This window comes from Girardinichthys multiradiatus, chromosome 7 (assembly GCF_021462225.1).
Source record: "Girardinichthys multiradiatus isolate DD_20200921_A chromosome 7, DD_fGirMul_XY1, whole genome shotgun sequence".
In the NCBI taxonomy this organism is placed as follows: Eukaryota; Metazoa; Chordata; class Actinopteri; order Cyprinodontiformes; family Goodeidae; genus Girardinichthys; species Girardinichthys multiradiatus.
In genome coordinates, this window is record NC_061800.1 from 25,786,282 (window position 1) to 25,805,625 (window position 19,344).

The following is a 19,344-nucleotide window of genomic DNA, read 5'->3' on the forward strand; positions in this document are numbered from 1 at the left end:
TTTAAAGTTAAATCCTTCAAGCTGCTTTTACCGGTACACATAAAAAAAAAAAAAGATAAATGCTTACTATTGTAAAACCTGAAAAAAACTAAATTAGGAATTTCATACACACTATTAAAATAAAGTCATGTAATAAACCTTCACTTTTCCAATAAAAAACTGAGCATCATTTCCCATTTAGTTTTGTTTTTTAATTATTTAATACAAAAGCACATAATTCACTGTCATTTAACATGAATGAGGTAGAGTCATGCCAGCTGAACACCATATCTTCTAAACACAAGGAGCACTTCACATAATAACACTTTGTTCAGATAATCTGCTCAGACCTTTATCAAAGTGGTGGTTAGGTGCCTCATATGCAACATTTCTGTCATTGTCCCATAAATACGGCATCAGGAGGAAAATTATCCCAGAATTTTCTTTCTAAGATATTCCTTCCATGCGTGGTGTGTGGAAAGCTCCATGGAGTTCCACTCAAAATGAGGGATCTGGGAAAGAAAAGGCATAAACCAGTTCTTCAACCGACTCTAAGAAATATCAATGGTTGTAAAACGATGAACTCAATTAAAATGCTGGCTAATGTTCCTACCTGAACAACACGGTATCCCAGAATCTCAAGGTGTCTCCTTCTCATTAAGGCTTCACCTTTCATGTGATGAGAGTTTTTGCAGAAGAACTTGGAATCCAGAAAGTCAATAGCGACGCTATGAAAACAAAAAAGGAAAATGGTTCATTTGTTTTCAATTTTCTTTACAAATAAAACTCGAAAAGTGTGGTGTGCCTCTGTTTTCAGACCTTTTACTTTGACATCCTCCAATAAAATCTAGAGTAACCAGTTACCTTGAGAAGTCACCTAATTAGTCCATCTGGATGTAATTTAACCTAAATACAAATCCAGCTGTTCAGTGAAGACCTCAGAGGTTTGTTAGAGAACATTAGTGAACTAACAGCATCGTGAAGACGAGAAAGAAAGGTCAGAGGGAACCGTGTGAAGAAGTTTGAAGCAGAGTTTGGTTAGAAAACAATTATGTGTTCAATCTACCATGTGCTAATGGAAAGTATTTGTCTTGTTAGTATGCCTAGCTAGAAAAATCTGTCCACCTAAAGAAACGGGTTGGACAAGGTGAGGATTAATCAAAGAAAGACTCAAGAGACCCATGGTTACTTTGGAGGATCTGCAGACATCCCCTGCTCAGGAGGAAGGATCTGTCCACAGAACAGCAATAGGTCATAAATCTGGTCTTTAGGGATGAGTGGCATTAACAAAGCTAAAGTTTGCAGTTTACAATAAGCCATGTCAGGGACACAGTAAACATGTAGAAGAATGTTCTCTGATTAGATGAAAACAAAACTTAACTTTAGATGTAAATATGGATGGCAGAAATCAAACATCCTGAACACACACACAAACACACACACCACTATGAAACAAGCTGGTGGCAGCATCATGCAGTGGCAATGCTTCAGCAGGGACAGGGAACCTAAGCAGAAGTACTAGGAAGTCAGATGGGGATCATTACAGGGCAATTCTAGAAGAAAACCCTGCTGTAAAAACTTGAAACTGGGTCAGAGGTCCCCCTTCCAGCTGGACAATGACCCTAAACATACAACCAGAGCTGTGAAAACGTCCACAAGGTATAAACACGCTTGCAGCCACGTTGTAAAACCTGAACTGTGATGAAACGCCACTAATCAGGAGGCCAAAGCATTATTACTAAAAATTACCACTGTGATGCAACTGTTCCCTAAAAACATCACTACATAATGGCTCTTTGTCCTTATTTTAAGGTGATGGATTAGTAAGATTATGAGGAAAATATGCACTAAAATTGTATGTAAAACTTTCTAAAGTATGGTGAAGACGCAGCAAATGTCATCAGACACTGCTAGAGAACAGATCTGACTTAGGGTTTTCTTAGTTTGTATGTGTTATAAAGAAGTTTGATTGATGTAGCTGCTGGGTGCTCACGCTGTGTATCCTCACCGTTGAGCTCCAGCTGGAAGCTCATCTCGGGCGTTTTCCAGTGAACTCGAGTCCCAGAGAACATTTCCTCTGTCTGAGATCTGCATAGTGCTCAGCTCAGAGTAAGGCAATGGCTGCAAGTGTTTGTCCAGTTTACATTCGAAATCTGAAATTACAAAGTCTAACATTCATATAACTCAAAATAAAAACAAAACTACCCCCTCTACGAACCCTTATCACACAGGCAGATATCAATCTTGCTTCCAAACCTCACAAAAAGCAAATTTACTGAATTCTGGTCTCAGTTTCTAATCAACAGTCAGAACTTTCATTAACATTAAATTACATTTAACATGTCTTTAAATAAAGTCCTGAGATAAAACTGAACTCTTGAGGTTAAAGTAACTCTTTCCACATCTGAAGGTTAGCTGAACTGGACACTCTTGCTTTACCAAACTCAGATCTTTTTTTCTAGACAATAAATAAGACCCACCTTAGAAGTTTTTATTCAATTGTTCAGTGCCTTTCAAAAGTACTCATACTCTTTTGAATTTCAATTTTGGCAAATTAACACAAACTTCAACATGTTTTACATTCAACGTGGGATTCTATGTGATAGATCAACTTAAAGTAGTGTATATTTGTGAGGTAAAAGAAACATGATGGTTTTCAACAATTGCAAAGAAAATCTAAGACGTGTTTGGTGCATCTGTATTCAGGCCCCTTGAATCAAACCTTTCAGTGATATCTCAGCTGCAGGTCCTTTGAGGTCTGTCTCTAGCAGCTTTCCATGTCTAAAGATGGAAATATGTTGCCCATTCTTGGCAGAAGTTATAAAGTTAAGTCAGATTGGATCAAGAGGTTCTGTGAACATCCTTCCATAGATTCTCAATTGGATTTAGGTCTTGACTTTAAATGGGCCATTTTAATTTAAAATACTTTGACCTTTGCTGTACCCTTACATAGCTTCTGAAAAATTTGCTGTCCTTGTATCTTTTTTCTTCTGCTTTACAATTAAGCACTGCTCTGTATTCATCTACTTCATAAAATTCCTCTGCTTTCCTATTCATTGATGGAGAAGAAAAGCCAGTATGATAAACTGTCACCTGCAGTACTCACCTACGGTGTAAAAATATGGAGTGATGACGGCTGCTTGAACAAAGTTAATTCCACCAAGAACTTCACCCAACATTTTGTGGATCTGCTGCTGTACCGGACTGATGGAGCCATTCCCTAAAAAATATTTATGCAGGAAATGTTTAACACATTTCAAAAGAGAAAAAAAAGGGGCATAACCCCGACCTCTTACTTTTCTTTTGCAGCTGTTGGCAGTAACGCTCGTGAAACCACGGCAACTGAAACTCTGGACATTCCAGACACACGGCCCGATTGAGGTCCATGAGGCGCTGCCGCGTCCTCATGTTGAGGGTTTCGGGCAGGCCTGTAAGAATTTAAAAACACTTCTTTTTATCCTGTTGAACAAAGACTTTCCTCACATCATATTAAACATGCAGAAGTAGGTTTAAGATCTTACTTTCCAGCTGACAGTCCAGTTTTCCAAGAAAATCAATGCTGAAGATTTCTCTTATTAATTCTTCAGGAAAACGGTCAGCTACAGCCAAAGAATATGCCATGAGGACAAGTAGATGAGGGTCAAAGGAGCCTAAAAGAACATGTGTAAAAGATTAGAAGTATAGATTCACAATAGAAAAACAGAAATCAGCGCTGCGGAGCTTCTACTTACTAATGTGAGGAGTGAAGCGCTTAATACAAGCATCATAAAGCTCGTCTGCATGAACAGGTTCATAATTCAGGACGGAAAATGGTAGCAGGGTGGCATATGTGGCTGAGAAGTGAATCTTAACAAGAGCAGAAAAACTAATTAATATAGATGTTAATAATCCAGGATAAAATGTTGAGATGTTTACGCGGGTACCTCGTCAATGTGTTCAGTGGCCACACTGGCAATTCTGTCCATCAGAGGAGGATAAAGGTGGTTGGTTCTGGTCAGGAAGAAGGCCAAGTCGGAAACGTTGCTTGGGTTAATTTGATCGATCATTCTCTTCAGTGTGACGAATGTCTTGTCAAGCAGCATCTCCTCGAACCACTCTCCCGAGACATACTTGAGCTCCTCCAGCAGCAGGTCCAGCCGGTCCGCCGTCTGCAGCCTTTCGTGGCCGCAGTGGCTCAGCCGCTGCAGCAGGCGCACGTACCTGCTGTGGGTGTTGTGGCGGTACGATGGATCGTTCCGGATCCACTTGGCGACGACGAAGGAGATGGTATTGAGCTCGCTGAGGCTGCACTGCGCTATCACGTCGTCCACCCGCGAGACCACGCCCTCGTCAAGCCTTCGGCTGGGCAGCATGGAGAGCACCCGGGTCAGCATGGTCACTTCGTATGGGTAGAAGCTGCGCTGCAAAAAACTGCAACATAAAAGGTCTGTTAGTGTACTTTTGATTTGCTTAAACTTGAATGCATAAAACTTAACCTTTAAAAGCTCACCCAACCAAAACCTTTCTAAGGTTTATGAAGAGTTCTGGGTTCTGATAATGCAACAGGAACAGGGCCTGGGTGATCCTGGCCACCTCCACCGACTTGTAGACATGGAGGTTCTTCTGGATCACGGATGCAATTCTGGAAATAATACGGAAATGATCAAAACTCCCATTAAAACAAAGGAATACATTCATTCATACGTTTCATCTGGCAACTGGTTACTTAGCAAGTGACCACATTAGATTACATTTTTACATTTTCTAACAAAGCGTTTCATTTTATCACCCGCCGTTTCCAAGGAGCAAGAGTGAAGTTTAACACCCAGTCAGCATTTTGGGGTAAATTACTGCTTAAATTGTAAAGAAAATTACAAACTAATCATTTTAAAGTTTAGACTTTAGTGGACCTTTCCTGATAAATTAGGTATAAAATAATAAATCTTACTAAGGCCTATAAACATTCTGCAAAAACAGAGAAATTTGTTTCTTTAGTCGAGTTTGAAGGAACATGAAAATAAATCTTCTTTCTGGTCAGAAAGCTTTTTCCTTCACAAAAAAACTGTATGCAGAACCCCTCGTATGCCCCTTTTCCACAGGCTCGTTTTGCCGGCGCTGCTCCGTTCCACTCGGCTTCGCTCTACTCAGTACGGTACCAGTTGTGTTTCCACTGACCCACTGACGGCTGAAGCCCCGTCTCCAGGCGTCAGTGCAGTGCGCTGTGCTGCTATTAACGTTACGATGTGACATTGCTACATTAAAGTAATCTGTGTAAAATAATAAAAAATAATAATAATAATATTAAAACAGAAAATAAAAACATAAACTAGTGCTGGGCGATAAGACAATACATATCGTGGGGACGATAGAAAAGTGTCTATTGTGCTACTTCTCTTCTATCGTTTCTAACATAATTTTATCAATTATTCAAGCAAATATTTCATAATGTAGGCAACGATGAATGTATTAGTGTTGTCACTTTGCATACACTCAGTTTATATATGTGATAAACAAGAATAAAAAATAGGTTTTTCGCAAAGAAGCTCCATCTTGTGGTTTTGCGACATGACGCTCCTTTACGTTACGTGACTCACACGCCGGTTTGCGGCAGGCTTTATGTTATTTAACTCATGAGTGCTGAAATATTGAGGCGCCAGAGGCTGAAGTCTCATACCCGGGGTTGCAACAAACAGAGGCAGGTACGCAGGCAGCCCAAAAAGCTCTTTTACCAAAAATGGGGGTACGTCTGTGATTTGGATACATTTTGGGTTCAAGAAGCTGCTACTGCAACTCTACCTCTGCCTCATCTGTTGTCATTTGATATACATTTATTGCTGCACTAAAATGTATTTTTCTCATTTGTGACAGTTCAGTTAAATGTTACGGAGCCCGCGAGGGGACATTGGGGAATTTGTTTTCTTTTGCGTCCCACGCATTACTTTTGCGTTATCTCACAATACTTGGTGGGAGAGTTTCCAAACTAGATGACTGCAAAAATGGAACAAACACTGAACCCGTTTTTGAGATTTATTGAGTTTTGTTTTGAAATCGGCCTTAAATAAAAGGATCTTCAATCAGACTTAAAGACAGTTAATATCCACAAGCTGTCAAACTACTGAACTCTGGACAGTAATACTGCACAAAACCACATCTGTGACACTTAATTTGCTTATTGCTGCTGCATGATGTGTACTTTTTTTTGCACGCCATTAGTGCTTTTGTTTTTATCGGGATTTGAACGGTTCTTCTTATCTTAAGCATTTAATCGCATTGTTGACTGCATGTTAACCTGCATATGACAAATAAACCATATCAATGCCATATCAGTGCTGTTGGTTTTGTGAGCAGTTTGTCATCTGTGTAGCTGTTCCAAAATGCACAGCTTTATCAAGGCGATTAACAACTTTTGCTAGCGAACGCAAAAGTATTGCGTGTAAAATGTCACTTTAAAATAAAGTTGGAAAAAAGTAAGCAATGATATTATTTTGTCATATTTTTCAGTGAATAACAGAAAAACTGGGGGTATATCATGATATATATCGTTATTGTGATATAAAATAGTCTACATTGTGATATATGTTTTTTTTCCATATCGCCCAGCATTAAAATAAATGAATTACTAATGTTTGTATTATTATGTATAAGAGATTCTTGCATGTATGTTTTTTTCATGTATAATATGATCCACTGGGACAATTATCTGGACCACAGCCAGAACTTATAAAATACGGCTCAGGGGTTAGTAGGTACCAGTACAGAAAAAACAGAAATGGAAACGCTCGCAAAGCGAGCTAAGTGGAGTCGAGTAGGGCCAAATCAAGCCAGTGGAAAAGGGGCATAAGTGCCTCTCTGCTGCAGAACAAGGCAATGCGGTAACCATGCCAACTTCAGAGTTTTGACCAATCACAAAATAGATGTCGGACACCACACAAGAAAAAGGTTCTACCAGGGCTCTGAGAACAAAATAACTTCAGTCTTCTTTCCTTCAAGTGAACTCACTTGTTCAATAAAATGAGGTTTCTGCTCTGAATCTCCTCCAGGGCTTCAATCACAGCCAAAGCTTGTTGAGGATTGAACTCATCTGCCACCAGGAGCGTGGTGTTCTCCAACCTGAGAAGAAAGAACAAAAAACTCTTGTATAAATTAGTAACTTAAACTCAAGGGTCTCTCTGCCAATTAGAGTACCAACCTTTCCCTGATGTCCGGACTGCCGATTGGTGCCAGAGCGACGAAGAGTTTAGAGAAGGAGAAAGGGTCGGTGCTTGTGTCGATCAGCTCGGTCAGCCTTTCTTTAGCAGCCAGCCTGAAGTCGCAGTTGTTGAACTGAAGGGACTGATACAGACCCAAGATTATGCTGATATTCTCAGCATCCAGTCTGGCAATGTTGCGCAAAAAAATCTCATTGCACTTCTCCAGCAGGGGTCGGTGAATGTACTTGATGTTGCGCAGAAACTGCACCATCCTCCTTGGGGTGTTGTAATTCAAGGGGTCGACGGTGTGCAGTAGATATTCAGCTCTGCTGATCAGAGCGTCCCGCAGCCGTGTGGACACGAGGGACGCCACGCTGATCATCAGAGCCGTTAAGATCCTGGAGAGACAAATGTCACCGAGTGTCAACATTATGAGATCGGTAAAGTGCGTCTCGTAAAAGTATCCATACGTCCTGACCTTTTCCAGGTTCTGTCACATTGCGACCACAAACTTCAACACATTTTATTGGGATTGTAAGTAAGAGACAAACACAAGGGAGTGAATAGTTGTAAAGTGATCTGGGATTTTTTTTTTTTTTCTTCTTTTACAAATCACAATCTGAAAAGTGTGGCCAGCTTCTGTGTTTGCTCTCCCTTACTCTGTTACCCCTCAATGAACAATAAGTAAATGGACACCAACTGTGCGTACAGAGTTACAAAATGACATCACAGGCCAAACAAGATATCAGAGTCTATTTAATTTGAAAGGCCGGTCAAGGCAAACTTTAATCATAGAAGCAAGCCAACAGTAGCTCTGTGAGAGCTGCACAGATCCACAGCTCAGGTGGGAACATCTGTTAAAAGAACTCTAGAAATCTGCCCTTCATTAATGTTTTTCATGTGTTTTAGTCTTGGGCTGTTACATGAATAAATTGTGAAGTCCTTTGTTTTCTTTATATCTTGAAAGGTCCTACATAAGTACAATTTTACTTACTTCTGATGGAACTGTAGCAAGAACAAAGCCACTGTTGGAAGAAAGCCATAATTCCGGCTTATAATCTGCCACTTTCCAAAAATGTAACATCCTGGGTTATAGGGAAGAGGATATGTATGGCTGGAATCTAAAGCTGCATGTCAACCTGAACATACCCTAAAACACGGTGTTGGCAGCATCATGATGTGGCTTTTCTTCATCAGGTACAGGGGAGCTGGTCAGAGTTGGAGGGAAAATGGATGGAGCTAAATACAGGGCAATCCTTGTTCAACTATCAGCAGGACTACAGTCATCAACACGGCCGGAGATACAATGGAATGGTTTAGATCAGGCGTATCCCTGTGTCAGAGTGGCCCGGTCAAAGTCCAGGGCCTACATCAAATTAAGAATGTTGGCAAGACTTAAAGACTGCTGTTAAAAGATGCTCTCAGTCCAATCTTGATTTATTGTGCAAAAATCAGAACCAAAGATGTCATTTTCTATCCATGGCAAAACTTTGTGCTACTTTGCGTTGATCTGTTACATCAAATCATTAAAATCCGCTGGTTTGTAGCTGTGACGTGTCAAAACAAGTAAAAGATCAAGGAATATCAATACTTTTGGAAGGCACTGTGTTTTTTATAGGAAGTCACATATCTGTCTAATGACTGACCTGGCATCATCTATCGACAATAACCTCTGGTCCAAAATGCTGGTGATGTGACCCATCAGAGGACTGCTTTGGAGGTGCTGATCATGTAAAACCACCGCAAACTTGGACAAAGATGACATGGGAAGACTGCAGAAAAAAAGATGTTACATCACAGAGCTAATAGCAAAATGACTAAACGTTAAGGGTTTCAATGACTTTTATTTGGTTGAAATGCTTGTTTTGCTTCTAATAACTCTGAATTTACTATTTTTGGGGTTAAGACAAATAGTTTCATATTCAACTTTATAACAGTGCGTGTATTTTATTGACAACTTTACTTAATCAGCTTAATAACTCAAAATAAACCAACATAAATGTAACTAAAGTTACCTGTCTACTCTCACCCAAGCTTCTGAAACCATCTGTTGCACAAGAGAGTCATGTTGCTCCACATTCAGCCTACAGAAGAGAATGCAATACACAATAATATAATACTGGAACTTAAATGAATAAATAAACAGATCGTTATTGTACCTGAGGAAAGCATAAAGCATGTCGACCAGTGTGAAGTCATCCATCAGAGTGATTTTATTCTCTGCCAAAACCCGGAGGGTCAAGAACTGCGGGTGACTCTTGATGAGGTGGACAGTCCTGAGCAGTTCAGGCCTCTCCTTCTGAAACTCCCACAGCATCCTCACAGCACAGCTCACATGCTCCACAGTCAGCTTGGCTTTGTTCTTCCCCACCAGATCAAGCACCTGGTCCTCAGCAGAGCAAACTTGCAGCCCCTCCAGAACCTGGTCTCTGATCCCCGCACCCTGATGGAGGAGTCTTCTGAGGCAGGGCCTCACACATTGTAGTCTGAACATTGTTACACACCTGGGTGTAAGTTAGGTGAGCACTGAGGTCTTCATTGTACATGCGTCCACAGTGGAGCTCTGTGTCAACTGAGAGGCAGGTTCAACCAATCACAAACCTGTCTCATTTAGCAAAGCAAAGCAAAAAGGCATCAAATACTATGAAACCTGTTTATTACAGCCTTAAATTAACAGCAATTTGCTCTAGGCTTACTTAATGAACTGATGTTTTATTTGAACATGAAATAAATCAAGTAGAAACATTCCCTTAACATGTTCAAAATAAGGTGAGCGCTTAAATTTTTTATACCCTATCACTTCTCAACTATTTCGTAGCTGCAATTATCAACTGATGTCTTTTTTAATACGTTATCATAGTTGTTTATTAAGTATGTTTTTTATGTACATACTAAAGCTCCACAATACACCAAATCATCATCGTAACATTAGTGTGTGCAATATCAATTGTAAATGAATGATGAATGAATGGTAAATAATAAAAGGTGTCAGGAAAAAGTATTTCAATTAGAGTTAATGCCATCATTGCATTTTTCAGGCACATTATTGCAGTTAAGTCTTTTTCTAATACTGCAGCTCTTGTGCATACAAGTAATGCCATGACTTTATATATGTATTTGCATTCCGAACAGTGTAATTATTTCAGTAATTGAATTCATTAAGTGAACACTGATGTGTGCAAAGTTTTTAATAGAACCTTGTTGTTGTGGAGATGAAAATAGCAGAACTATCCAGCTTTTGAAAAAGAAAATTCAATTCAGTATATTACTTTTTTTCCCAAAAGCTGCCTAGATCTGGGGTCTATGCTTGCTAATAACTAAATTTTTTAAACTTATTGCTCAGAGAGCCACTGGGTTATATATTTCAAGGGTGTATTATTATTAATTTGAACAATTCTTGACCCTTGATTCTGGCTAACAGCCAAGTGAAACCTCAAATTCAGTTTGTCAGAAAATTAAAACATTTTTAATATAGAAAAACAGAAAAAGTCACTGCTCAAGAAGCTGGCTGTTCACATAGTTCTGCTTCTAAGCATATTAATGGAAAGTTGAGTGGAAGGAAAAACTGAGTTGGTTTGGTTGGAGTCAATACTTCAAGAACTATAACACATAACCATTTCCAGGAAACGAGCTACTACTGTCACATTCCCTATGTTAAGTCCCTCCTAAACCAGAGACAAAGTCAGAAACGTCTTCCCTGAACTAAGGAGAAAAAGGACTGTCGAACAGTCCAGTTTCCTGTTTTTAAATTAACGTAAATTAGCTGTAAGCCATAAACTAATTTAACTGCAATAAACGGCTAAAATATTTCGTTCTCTGTGATATGAATTTACATAGTATATGACTTCACTTTCTGAATTGAATCACTGCAATATTTTAACTACTAAACTATATTTTAATATATTAAGATGTACCTCAAGTGTACTAGTAATGCCTCAAACCTTTGTGCAATAATTCAGATATAGTGGAAAGTTAACTTGTGGTGATCTGTGGTCCAAAAATATATATACCTTTATTTTACATATACATGCTTAATGCAGTTTTATTTGGCTCATGTTTAATACGAGATTTCCCATCATATTTTGAGCATTTTTATTAAATACACAAATCTATTGCCTTTTATTTAGTTTGTCAAAGCAGTCTTTATAAAGTACTAGATTAGCAATGGTTTTATACTTGATAAAAATTATGTTAGTTTTGGTTAGATTTAATGACAGTTTGTTACATGCAAATACTTACACAGTTCAATCGGACATATTGATCCTATTTGTCAGTAGAGAGTTGGAAAAACAGTCCCAATAAGACTTTAAATATGAGTTTGAGTTCAGATTCAAGCCTGGGTCCTCACGTGGATACATAAACATCACCTTAAATAATTATTGTACTGAGATAAGTGAAATTATCTTTTCGTTTTCTAGATTTATAGAAGAAAAGCTGCATTACTGTAGTGACACAAGTTAAACGCAGCCATTAAAATAGCTCAAAGTCATAATTACCTAGCAAGTGTGCTGAGAAGTTTTACTTCCGTAGCAGGTGAGGTCACAGCTGCAGAGGTTGAATTCCTGAGTTCGGGCTTACAGGCACACGAGTTTGTTGATTGATGTACGCTCTACTGGTTCTAATGCGTAATTAAGTTGTTCTAGCACCGTAATATTTGACGTAAATTAGACAACGTGATGTCTGTAGAAGGTTTATACCATGTATTGAGAAGGTCGTGTACTGTCTTTGGGAATATTTTACCTGTCAGGAAAATTTCAGGGCACAAATTAACCTGGGTCTCCACTGGCTCACCACTGTCGGCAGAAACTAGTTGACGTTCCTGCCGCGCCATCTTTAGAAAACAGTGGGCTCATTACTGAATGAAAATACGTTTTTCGTCGCTTGTGAGAGCTTCTCGCTGCATGGACTGAAATCCTCGTTTTTCCAGGTTCTAGATTTTAACACTATCTACGGCTCTGTACCTGTGTAGCTGTAGTAGTAAAACTGAAAGGCTCCCGTCTAGTTAAAACCTCTGCGTGCATGGTTGCTGCGAACGTTAAAGCGAGTTTTTTTTTTTTGGGGGGCTAATGCTAACAACTGGGCCTGCATGGGAGCCTGTGTGTCAGTGTGGCTCTATGTACAAACCAGTTCTAACCAGGGGCTGAACGGAAACAAGTGGGATCCTCAAGCTTAACGTATTCCTGGGACTGTTTTAACATTTCTAAAAAAAAACAAAAAAAAACCGATGCGTTAGGTGGCTAAAGCTAACCAGCGAGTCGTAAAAGTGACGAACATAAGAAATCTTCAACAATTATTTCTTAATCCGTATGCTGCTACAGCGTAGATTCCTGTCTGTGAATAACAGAAAGACAGACAGGCAGCGGAACTCATCTGAACGCTGGGTTTAATTTAAGCGAATCCTTTTCTAACATTTGTTTGACTCAACTGCAGGTTGTTTGGGAGGAATTATGGGGATCAAGGTTCGCCCTCGCTGCTTCTTTGACGTCGGGATCAGTAATGTTCTAGGTAAGAGGAAGGACCGGTTTTTTTTGTTGTTTTTTTTATTCAACGGTAAGGGAAGCTTTTACATCGAAGGATACATTTTAAAAATAAATCAAAAAAATATCCAGTTTGTCCAAAAAAGTGGTAGCTGTCCGTTCAGCTCATTTTCAAACTCTTCAAATTATTGAAACTCGGTTTTTCTTCTACACTACCATAATTCAGCCTGTCCTGTCTTTGTCCATCTCAGTGTGGGTTGACTCATCCACAAATCAGGTCTGCGTTGAGAATCATCAGAGCTGACCTTTCTTTCATCCAGGACTTATAGAGGTCTAGGGTCAGGAAAAGGGCAGCTAACATCTCTGCAGACCCCACACACCCTGCACATAAACTGTTTAGGTTTTTACCTTCAGGTCGGTCCTGGGCTGTTTCTCTGATGAACACTTGACAGCCAGTTTCACAACACCATGCTGAGACTGATCACACATTATCTTCTCTGTGAAGTCACTTGTGTATATATGTACATTTTTAAGATATTTTCAATTTCCATTTATGTTTGGGAGGAAGAAAAAAAAACGTACAGAAAGCAAAGCGTGCCACAGTCCAATTCCTTGTTTGTGCACAAACTTGGCAATAAAGCCGATTCTGATTTATTTTATTTTTTTATGATGTAAAATGTGTGTGTGCAACCCCAGCACACTGCTAACTAACTGATTCCTCCTCACAGTTGGCAGAATTGTGGTGGAGTTATTTTCAGACATCTGCCCCAAAACCTGTGAAAACTTCAGATGCCTCTGCACAGGTGACGGGAGTTTTCCACATTCAACATTATTATTTGTTTTCTACAAATGATCGTCTTCTCAGTGCAGATCAGTAATCAAAATGGACCGTTGTTTCATTTAGGCGAGAGAGGCCTAGGGAAAGGAACCCAGAAGCCCCTGCACTATAAAGGATGCCTTTTCCATCGAATTGTTAAAGACTTCATGATTCAAGGAGGAGACTTCAGCGAAGGTAAGATATAAAATAATTACTAGAGGATATTCCAGTCCGTATTTGGCAAATTCAACAGTTTGAAATACAGTTGGCTCTAATGGAGTCCAAATGCTACGGGAAGAAGTAAAATTAAGCTATACCACACTCCAAAAATCAGAAGCCATTTAAGCTATGTGGTGTGATTTGTGGGAGCTACAAAAAAGTCCACTAAGCATTTAAAGAGGAATGTTTTGTACTCAGGAGTCTGGAATACTATTAAAAACTGCAAGAAAGTCTAGAATTTCGAAGCTCCATGGAAACATGGAGCGTTGAGAGGAAAAACATGTGAAAATCCTGGATAGAATTACTGTTCACAGTTTTCGAATTTTCATACATTACAGCCTTTATTTTAGAGAAGGGAGCAACTATCCCACATACACGGCCAGCTCTCCTGCAGTGAGAGGAGTGACCCTCTGAGCACTGGCATATAAAATATACAGGAACGTCTCGGAAAAAGACTGGCCTGGGTGAAATAAGAGGCTCTTCCCACATCATGTCGTCAAAATATTGTCCTTTTATTTGACAACAAATGGGATATTTTTTAAATGACTTTTAATCTACTTGAATCTGATCATAAAATCTATTTTGAATGCACGTGTTCATTTTTTTTTTTTTTTCTTCATCACAGGAAATGGAAGAGGAGGTGAATCCATCTACGGAGGCTTTTTTGAAGGTAAAGAAGCTGCTATCAGAGCTGTCAGATGTTATCAAAACCACTGTTGGCTTCAAGATGGCAGCACAATCCTCTCCTTTTCCCTCAGATGAAAGCTTTGCTGTTAAACACAACAAAGACTATCTGCTCTCGATGGCCAACAGGGGCAAAGATACAAATGGGTCACAGTTTTTCATGTAAGTGCCATTTTTCTTTGACAAACGCCGGTTTTATCTTTTGGTAGCTGTTATTAAAAACATGTACACATTTATTGCTGTTTCTCTTCAGAACAACAAAACCTGCACCTCATTTGGATGGGTAAGAGCTGCCTAATTTTATTTTTTGAAACACAAACTGATTGCGTTATCCTCATAATGCTTAGTTGAGCCGATCTGTTTTTAGTGTCCATGTGGTTTTTGGGCATGTAATTTCTGGCCAAGAAGTCGTTCAAACGATGGAGAACCAGAAAACGGATCCCAACAGCCAGCCGTACGCTGAAGTGAAAATTCTCAACTGCGGAGAGCTCATCCCGAAATCGAAAGGTTTGTTGGAACCTCGGGGTTTTCAAGAAACTGGTTTAAACTTCTTCAAACTGCTTTTGATGTGTTTTATGTTTTTGTAGGAAAGAAAGCTGATAAAAAGAGAGAGAAAGCCTCGTCCAGTTCCGGCGGCAGCTCATCTGATTCTGGCAGCTCTTCCGGGTCTTCTTCTGGTTCAGAAGAATCTGAAAAAGAATCCAAAAAACGCAAGAAGGAGAAAAAGCTAAAAAAGAAGGAAAAGAAGGAAAAGAAAAAGTACTTATTTACGCAACTTTTGATTTTCAGTTGTATTGAAGGAAAAAAAACGCAGCGCTTCTAACTAAAAGGAGGTTTTTACAGGTCTGGTACAGGAAGTGCTGAAGAGAAAGAGCAGGAAGACGAAGTTACCTCCACTGTACGGCCAGAAGAAATCCCTCCCGTCCCAGAGAACCGGTTCCTCATGAGGAGAAGTCCTCAACCAGCTGAGAGGTCAAACAAGGAGGAAGAAAAGGAGCAGAGAAAGAAAGAGGACAGATCTAGACAAAAGTTGGTGTTTTTATAAGCTGTGACGAGGATTGAAAATCTGAAGTAATGACAGTGTGTGTTTATATGTTCGTGCCTTGTTTTTCTTTACTCGCAGCACCGGCTTATCATATAACTCTCAGTCAGCCTATCAGAGGCGATTTCTGGTTACCACTCGATCAGGAAGGAAGATAAAAGGCAGGGGACCGAGGGTACGTGACCTGAAGCTGTGAAAAAGAGCTTAGCTAAAACGTTTTTAGTTTCTGTAAAATAATTTCTTTTCCTTTAAATATAATACATAAATATTTGGATTTCTTCGTGCCTTTGCATGATTTCTGTTGGTATTAGAGCTGAATGTAGTTTGCTTGTATGCAGTTCCAGAAAAAAACAAATCAGAATTTCAATTCTTCCAACAGAGGTACCGAACTCCATCTCGTTCAAGGTCTAGAGATCGATTTCGCCATAGTGAAACTCCTCCACACTGGCGCCAGGAGATGCAGCGTCAGAGGATGAGGGCAGTCACCAGAGAGCGATGGATTAAGGGTGACAAGTAAGAACCTTTCGCTTTGTAACCAGTGTCTTTGGGAATGCAAGTTGTGACTTGGAACACATAGAGCACCAGAGACACTTATCAGTGACCCTGGTAAAGATATGTAAAGCCCCTCAGAGGAGAACATTTGTTTATTTGGGGAAAATTTCAGGGTTTTAGACATAACAGTTTGTACAACCTCCGTTTACTAATACGGCAACACTGAAGGTCAATCCAAACTCTGTAGCAACAGGGACATGTGTTCTTGTACTTAAGGTGGCAAGAACAAAGTTCCTTCTGGCCTGGACATTTCATGATTCACAAGAACTCAGGTGTACAACTCCTGGGAAGTCCTCATAGGCCCCAACCACTGCAGTATTTGGATATAATAGCTGTTGGAGACCACATAAGAACTTAAAAGAAGTTAAACCCAGATCATGTGTCAAGAAGAAGCTGCAGGAACTCCCAAACCAAGAACAGAACAACATTCTTTTGTTTTTCTGTCCTCATGGAGTATGCTTCTCCGCTAACATTCACAGAGGTGGAGCATACAGAGCGGTATCTTGATGAACAATTTTCAGATCTTTTTTTAGGCAGATGATACCAGATTTTTATCTTAGTATTTCAAGTTCGTGATGCGTGCACTCTTATCAAGTTTCCCAGAGCCTTTGGAAGAGAAGATTGCCCACAGCTCCACAGATCCTCCAACGTACTTGAAGGTTGACGTGACGGACTTTTCCACATATTCATCCTGCGTTTTAATTCGGACTCACCTCAGTTGTTTGTTGCAGAGAAGTCCAATCTTGGTTTCACCTGAACGAAGCACATGATTGCAGTAAGGGGCCAGCAGTGTTTACGTTTGTGATAGTAAGACGGCAAAGCTGTGAGAACTTGATGACCCCAAGACGCCACACTGTGCTGCAGTTCTCCAACAGTGACCTTTGGAGGTTGTCATTTAGCTTGGTTTGTCACAGTTCCAGTTGTCTGTAGATGTAGGCAAGTGAATGTAAGAAGCTAAGTTGTTGTAACCAAGAAGCGCCTGTGGAGTTACTAGTTGAGCAAATGTAGTTCCAGTAGTTGGTCAGCCTGGAAAGATAAACGCTGCGGATTTAATTAATCAACCCATTTTTTAAGAATGGCTAAGAGAAATGGGCCTGTGTGTCACATCATATTTATACCCCAGGAAACCAGGGAATAATTTATTACCAATTTAAAGTTTACCAGTATTCTGATCAATTCAAAAAGTATAAATAACAAATTCCCAGTTTAATTTAATTGATCATTTTAGGGGTGCCAAATGGTGTGTTACTAGTGATCTTTGGTAAAATATGTATTTTTTTCTTTCTCAGTGAATAAATGTGCTCAAAGGTTCTGGTTTTATTCAATACATTGATAGTTATACATATTTTTTCTATTTAACATATGCATTATCGATTTAATATTTAATTTCTTGCACTTTTACAATAAATGATGACGAGCTAAGATCATTTTGGTTTTTGAATATTTTAGACTAATCAAGTATAGACTATAATTCTGGATTTTCGTTTTTAATAATTGAGATGTAATTTTGGGTTACACAATAAATTGTCACCTCAGTGTAGTTGTCCAGTTTCCTTACCCGGTCTTTATTTATTACGTTTTGTTGCAGAAGTGAATTGAATGATGCTAAGAATGAAGAACCTAACGCCCCAAAGCGAGAGAGATGGACATCCAACACGAGAGATGAACAGACAGCTGAGGGCAAAAAGGAAAAGAAGGCTCGCTCTCACAGGTCTAAAAGCAAAGAGGGCGGTACTGCAGAAAAGGAAGAACAGCACAGCAAACACAAAGCAAAGAAAAAACAGAGGTCTCGCAGTGGAAGCAGAGAAAAGAGTAGAAGGTCAAAAAGCAGAGAGGTCAACAAGCATAAAAGCAGTGACAGAAGAGGGCGTTCAAGGAGCAAAGAAGGAAATAAGAAAGAAAAAGAGTCAGAAACAGATCAGAGTAAAGATAGAAGTAAAGGCAGGGAATCTGATACAAAGCATAAAGAAGAGGGAAAAGGAAAAAAACAAGAGAAAACGAGGACAAAATCACCAAGCAAGGAAAGGTCATCTAGGAAAGATGAGCGGAGATCCAGCAGCAGAAAGAGGGACAAAGGTGGGCGAGCTGCATCCAAAGATAAAGATGAAAAAACGGATAAGGACAGGACCAGAAAAAGAAGCAGGAGTAAGGAGAGGGAGAAACGGAGAAGAGGAACATCCGGGGAAAAGGATAGGCGATCAAAAAGTCTAGACAGGAATAAGGCTAGAGACTCTCACAGAGGCAGGCGCTCTAGAAGCAGAAGTCGTAGGAGAGACCGCAGCAAAGATCGATCTTCTCAAAGAAGGGACAGAAACAGAGAATCTGCCAACCGAAGGAGGCGACGTAGCAGCAGCAGCTCCGACAGTGATAGAGCAGGGAAAAAAAGCAGAAAAAGTCCAGATTCTACAAAAAGAAATAAATCCAGAGACAAGAGAAGCCCTGCCAGACCCGATAGTACCAAGGGCAAAGATAGGAAAGATCGCAAGAAAAATCTGTCTAGCTCTAGTTCCAGGTCAGACAGTGATTGATCACTTTTCTTTATCCACAAACTAGTAGTTCCATCTGCTGATAAATTACTTAGTCCTTGGTTCTTGTAGCAAGAGAGTGATGCTCTGTCACACCTCCAAACTGGTTAATATGGTCGGTTTATACAAACTAGAGCAGATGGACACGAAGGAAACTGAATGGAGAAAGAAACCAACACCTTCTCAAATGTTTAACAACAAATAAAGTGATGTTCTGTGGGAAATGCAGAGCTGCACAAGCAAGTATAGAGTTTTTATTTTAACCTTAAATAACCACAACAGTTCAGATGGGTTGCTTTGATTTGACTGATTGATTTGATTTTGGTTTTGCAGAAACTCTGGTATTGGATTGTTTAGTTAACAATTGAAAGAAGATATCACTGCAACTACTGTCAATTTTTACTAAAAAGATCAGGAAAAGTGGCTTCCTTTTGTCTTGCATGTTTATCCCTGTTTGATTTATTTAAAAAAAAACACGTTTTACATGACCAAACCTTTGCTCTAGCCCTGTCAGCTTTATTTAGTAGTAGAAATGCTGTTAAATACAAGCATTACCTGTAAACACTGTACAAGTTCTTTGTGGGAAACAAGTGGGAGTGTTGATTACATAAGGCTCAGTTTCATTGTTTTTTAAATGTACTGTCCAAAACATTACTTAAAATGAAAACGAGAATAATAAACCTAAACTTGAAGGCGTCACTTAGCTGAGCCTGTGTCTGGGTGGTTACTTTGATAACTCCTTATATGCTCAGTGTTCTGTACATTTTTCCCCAGGTTTGATTATATTTTAATTAGCTACAGCAAATGTTGACCTACTGAACACTTTATACGATGTTAGTTTTTTTGTTTTTGTTTATTCCAAAATGTTTTTCTGATCAGC

General features: G+C 39.5%; 2 protein-coding genes across 4 annotated transcripts; one reads left to right on the forward strand and one right to left on the reverse strand.

The window, feature by feature from the left end:
- Nucleotides 1-176: 176 nt before the first annotated feature.
- fastkd1 (FAST kinase domains 1) lies at nucleotides 177-11,797 on the reverse strand. 2 transcript variants are annotated; one of them, XM_047370256.1, is made up of 15 exons: nucleotides 11,645-11,797; nucleotides 9,308-9,720; nucleotides 9,164-9,232; nucleotides 8,795-8,920; nucleotides 7,148-7,546; nucleotides 6,958-7,068; nucleotides 4,469-4,600; nucleotides 3,903-4,389; nucleotides 3,711-3,825; nucleotides 3,501-3,629; nucleotides 3,276-3,407; nucleotides 3,086-3,199; nucleotides 1,988-2,132; nucleotides 593-707; nucleotides 177-491 (listed from the first exon to the last, which is right to left on the reverse strand). In XM_047370256.1, the coding sequence occupies exons 2-15, from the start codon at nucleotides 9,640-9,642 to the stop codon at nucleotides 408-410; spliced, it is 2,493 nt and encodes an 830-aa protein (XP_047226212.1). In that variant the 5' UTR covers nucleotides 9,643-9,720; nucleotides 11,645-11,797; the 3' UTR covers nucleotides 177-407. The 2 variants fall into 2 exon arrangements, with proteins under 2 accessions (XP_047226212.1, XP_047226211.1); XM_047370255.1 differs by lacking the exon at nucleotides 11,645-11,797 and adding an exon at nucleotides 11,388-11,638.
- A 150-nt stretch (nucleotides 11,798-11,947) lies between these two features.
- Nucleotides 11,948-19,167, forward strand: ppig (peptidylprolyl isomerase G (cyclophilin G)). 2 transcript variants are annotated; one of them, XM_047370257.1, is made up of 13 exons: nucleotides 11,948-12,075; nucleotides 12,579-12,653; nucleotides 13,354-13,428; nucleotides 13,530-13,637; nucleotides 14,287-14,331; nucleotides 14,420-14,507; nucleotides 14,599-14,628; nucleotides 14,713-14,852; nucleotides 14,933-15,106; nucleotides 15,191-15,374; nucleotides 15,469-15,562; nucleotides 15,767-15,900; nucleotides 17,528-19,167. In XM_047370257.1, exons 2-13 carry the CDS (start codon nucleotides 12,596-12,598, stop codon nucleotides 18,465-18,467), a joined length of 2,070 nt encoding a protein of 689 aa, XP_047226213.1. In that variant the 5' UTR covers nucleotides 11,948-12,075; nucleotides 12,579-12,595; the 3' UTR covers nucleotides 18,468-19,167. The 2 variants fall into 2 exon arrangements, with proteins under 2 accessions (XP_047226213.1, XP_047226214.1); XM_047370258.1 differs by lacking the exon at nucleotides 11,948-12,075 and having other exon boundaries at nucleotides 12,449-12,653; nucleotides 14,933-15,104; nucleotides 15,189-15,374.
- Nucleotides 19,168-19,344: the final 177 nt, after the last annotated feature.

Coding starts and splice junctions, on each gene's coding strand:
- fastkd1 (XM_047370256.1), bottom strand. CDS start 9,642: ATGTTCAGACTACAATGTGTGAGGCCCTGCCTCAGAAGACTCCTCCAT. Junction 3,826..3,902: donor CCACTGAACACATTGACGAG/GTACCCGCGTAA, acceptor GCTCTTGTTAAG/ATTCACTTCTCAGCCACATA. Junction 492..592: donor TGGGATACCGTGTTGTTCAG/GTAGGAACATTA, acceptor TTTCTTTCCCAG/ATCCCTCATTTTGAGTGGAA.
- ppig (XM_047370257.1), top strand. CDS start 12,596: ATGGGGATCAAGGTTCGCCCTCGCTGCTTCTTTGACGTCGGGATCAGT. Junction 14,332..14,419: donor CTACGGAGGCTTTTTTGAAG/GTAAAGAAGCTG, acceptor CTTTTCCCTCAG/ATGAAAGCTTTGCTGTTAAA. Junction 14,629..14,712: donor CCTGCACCTCATTTGGATGG/GTAAGAGCTGCC, acceptor ATCTGTTTTTAG/TGTCCATGTGGTTTTTGGGC.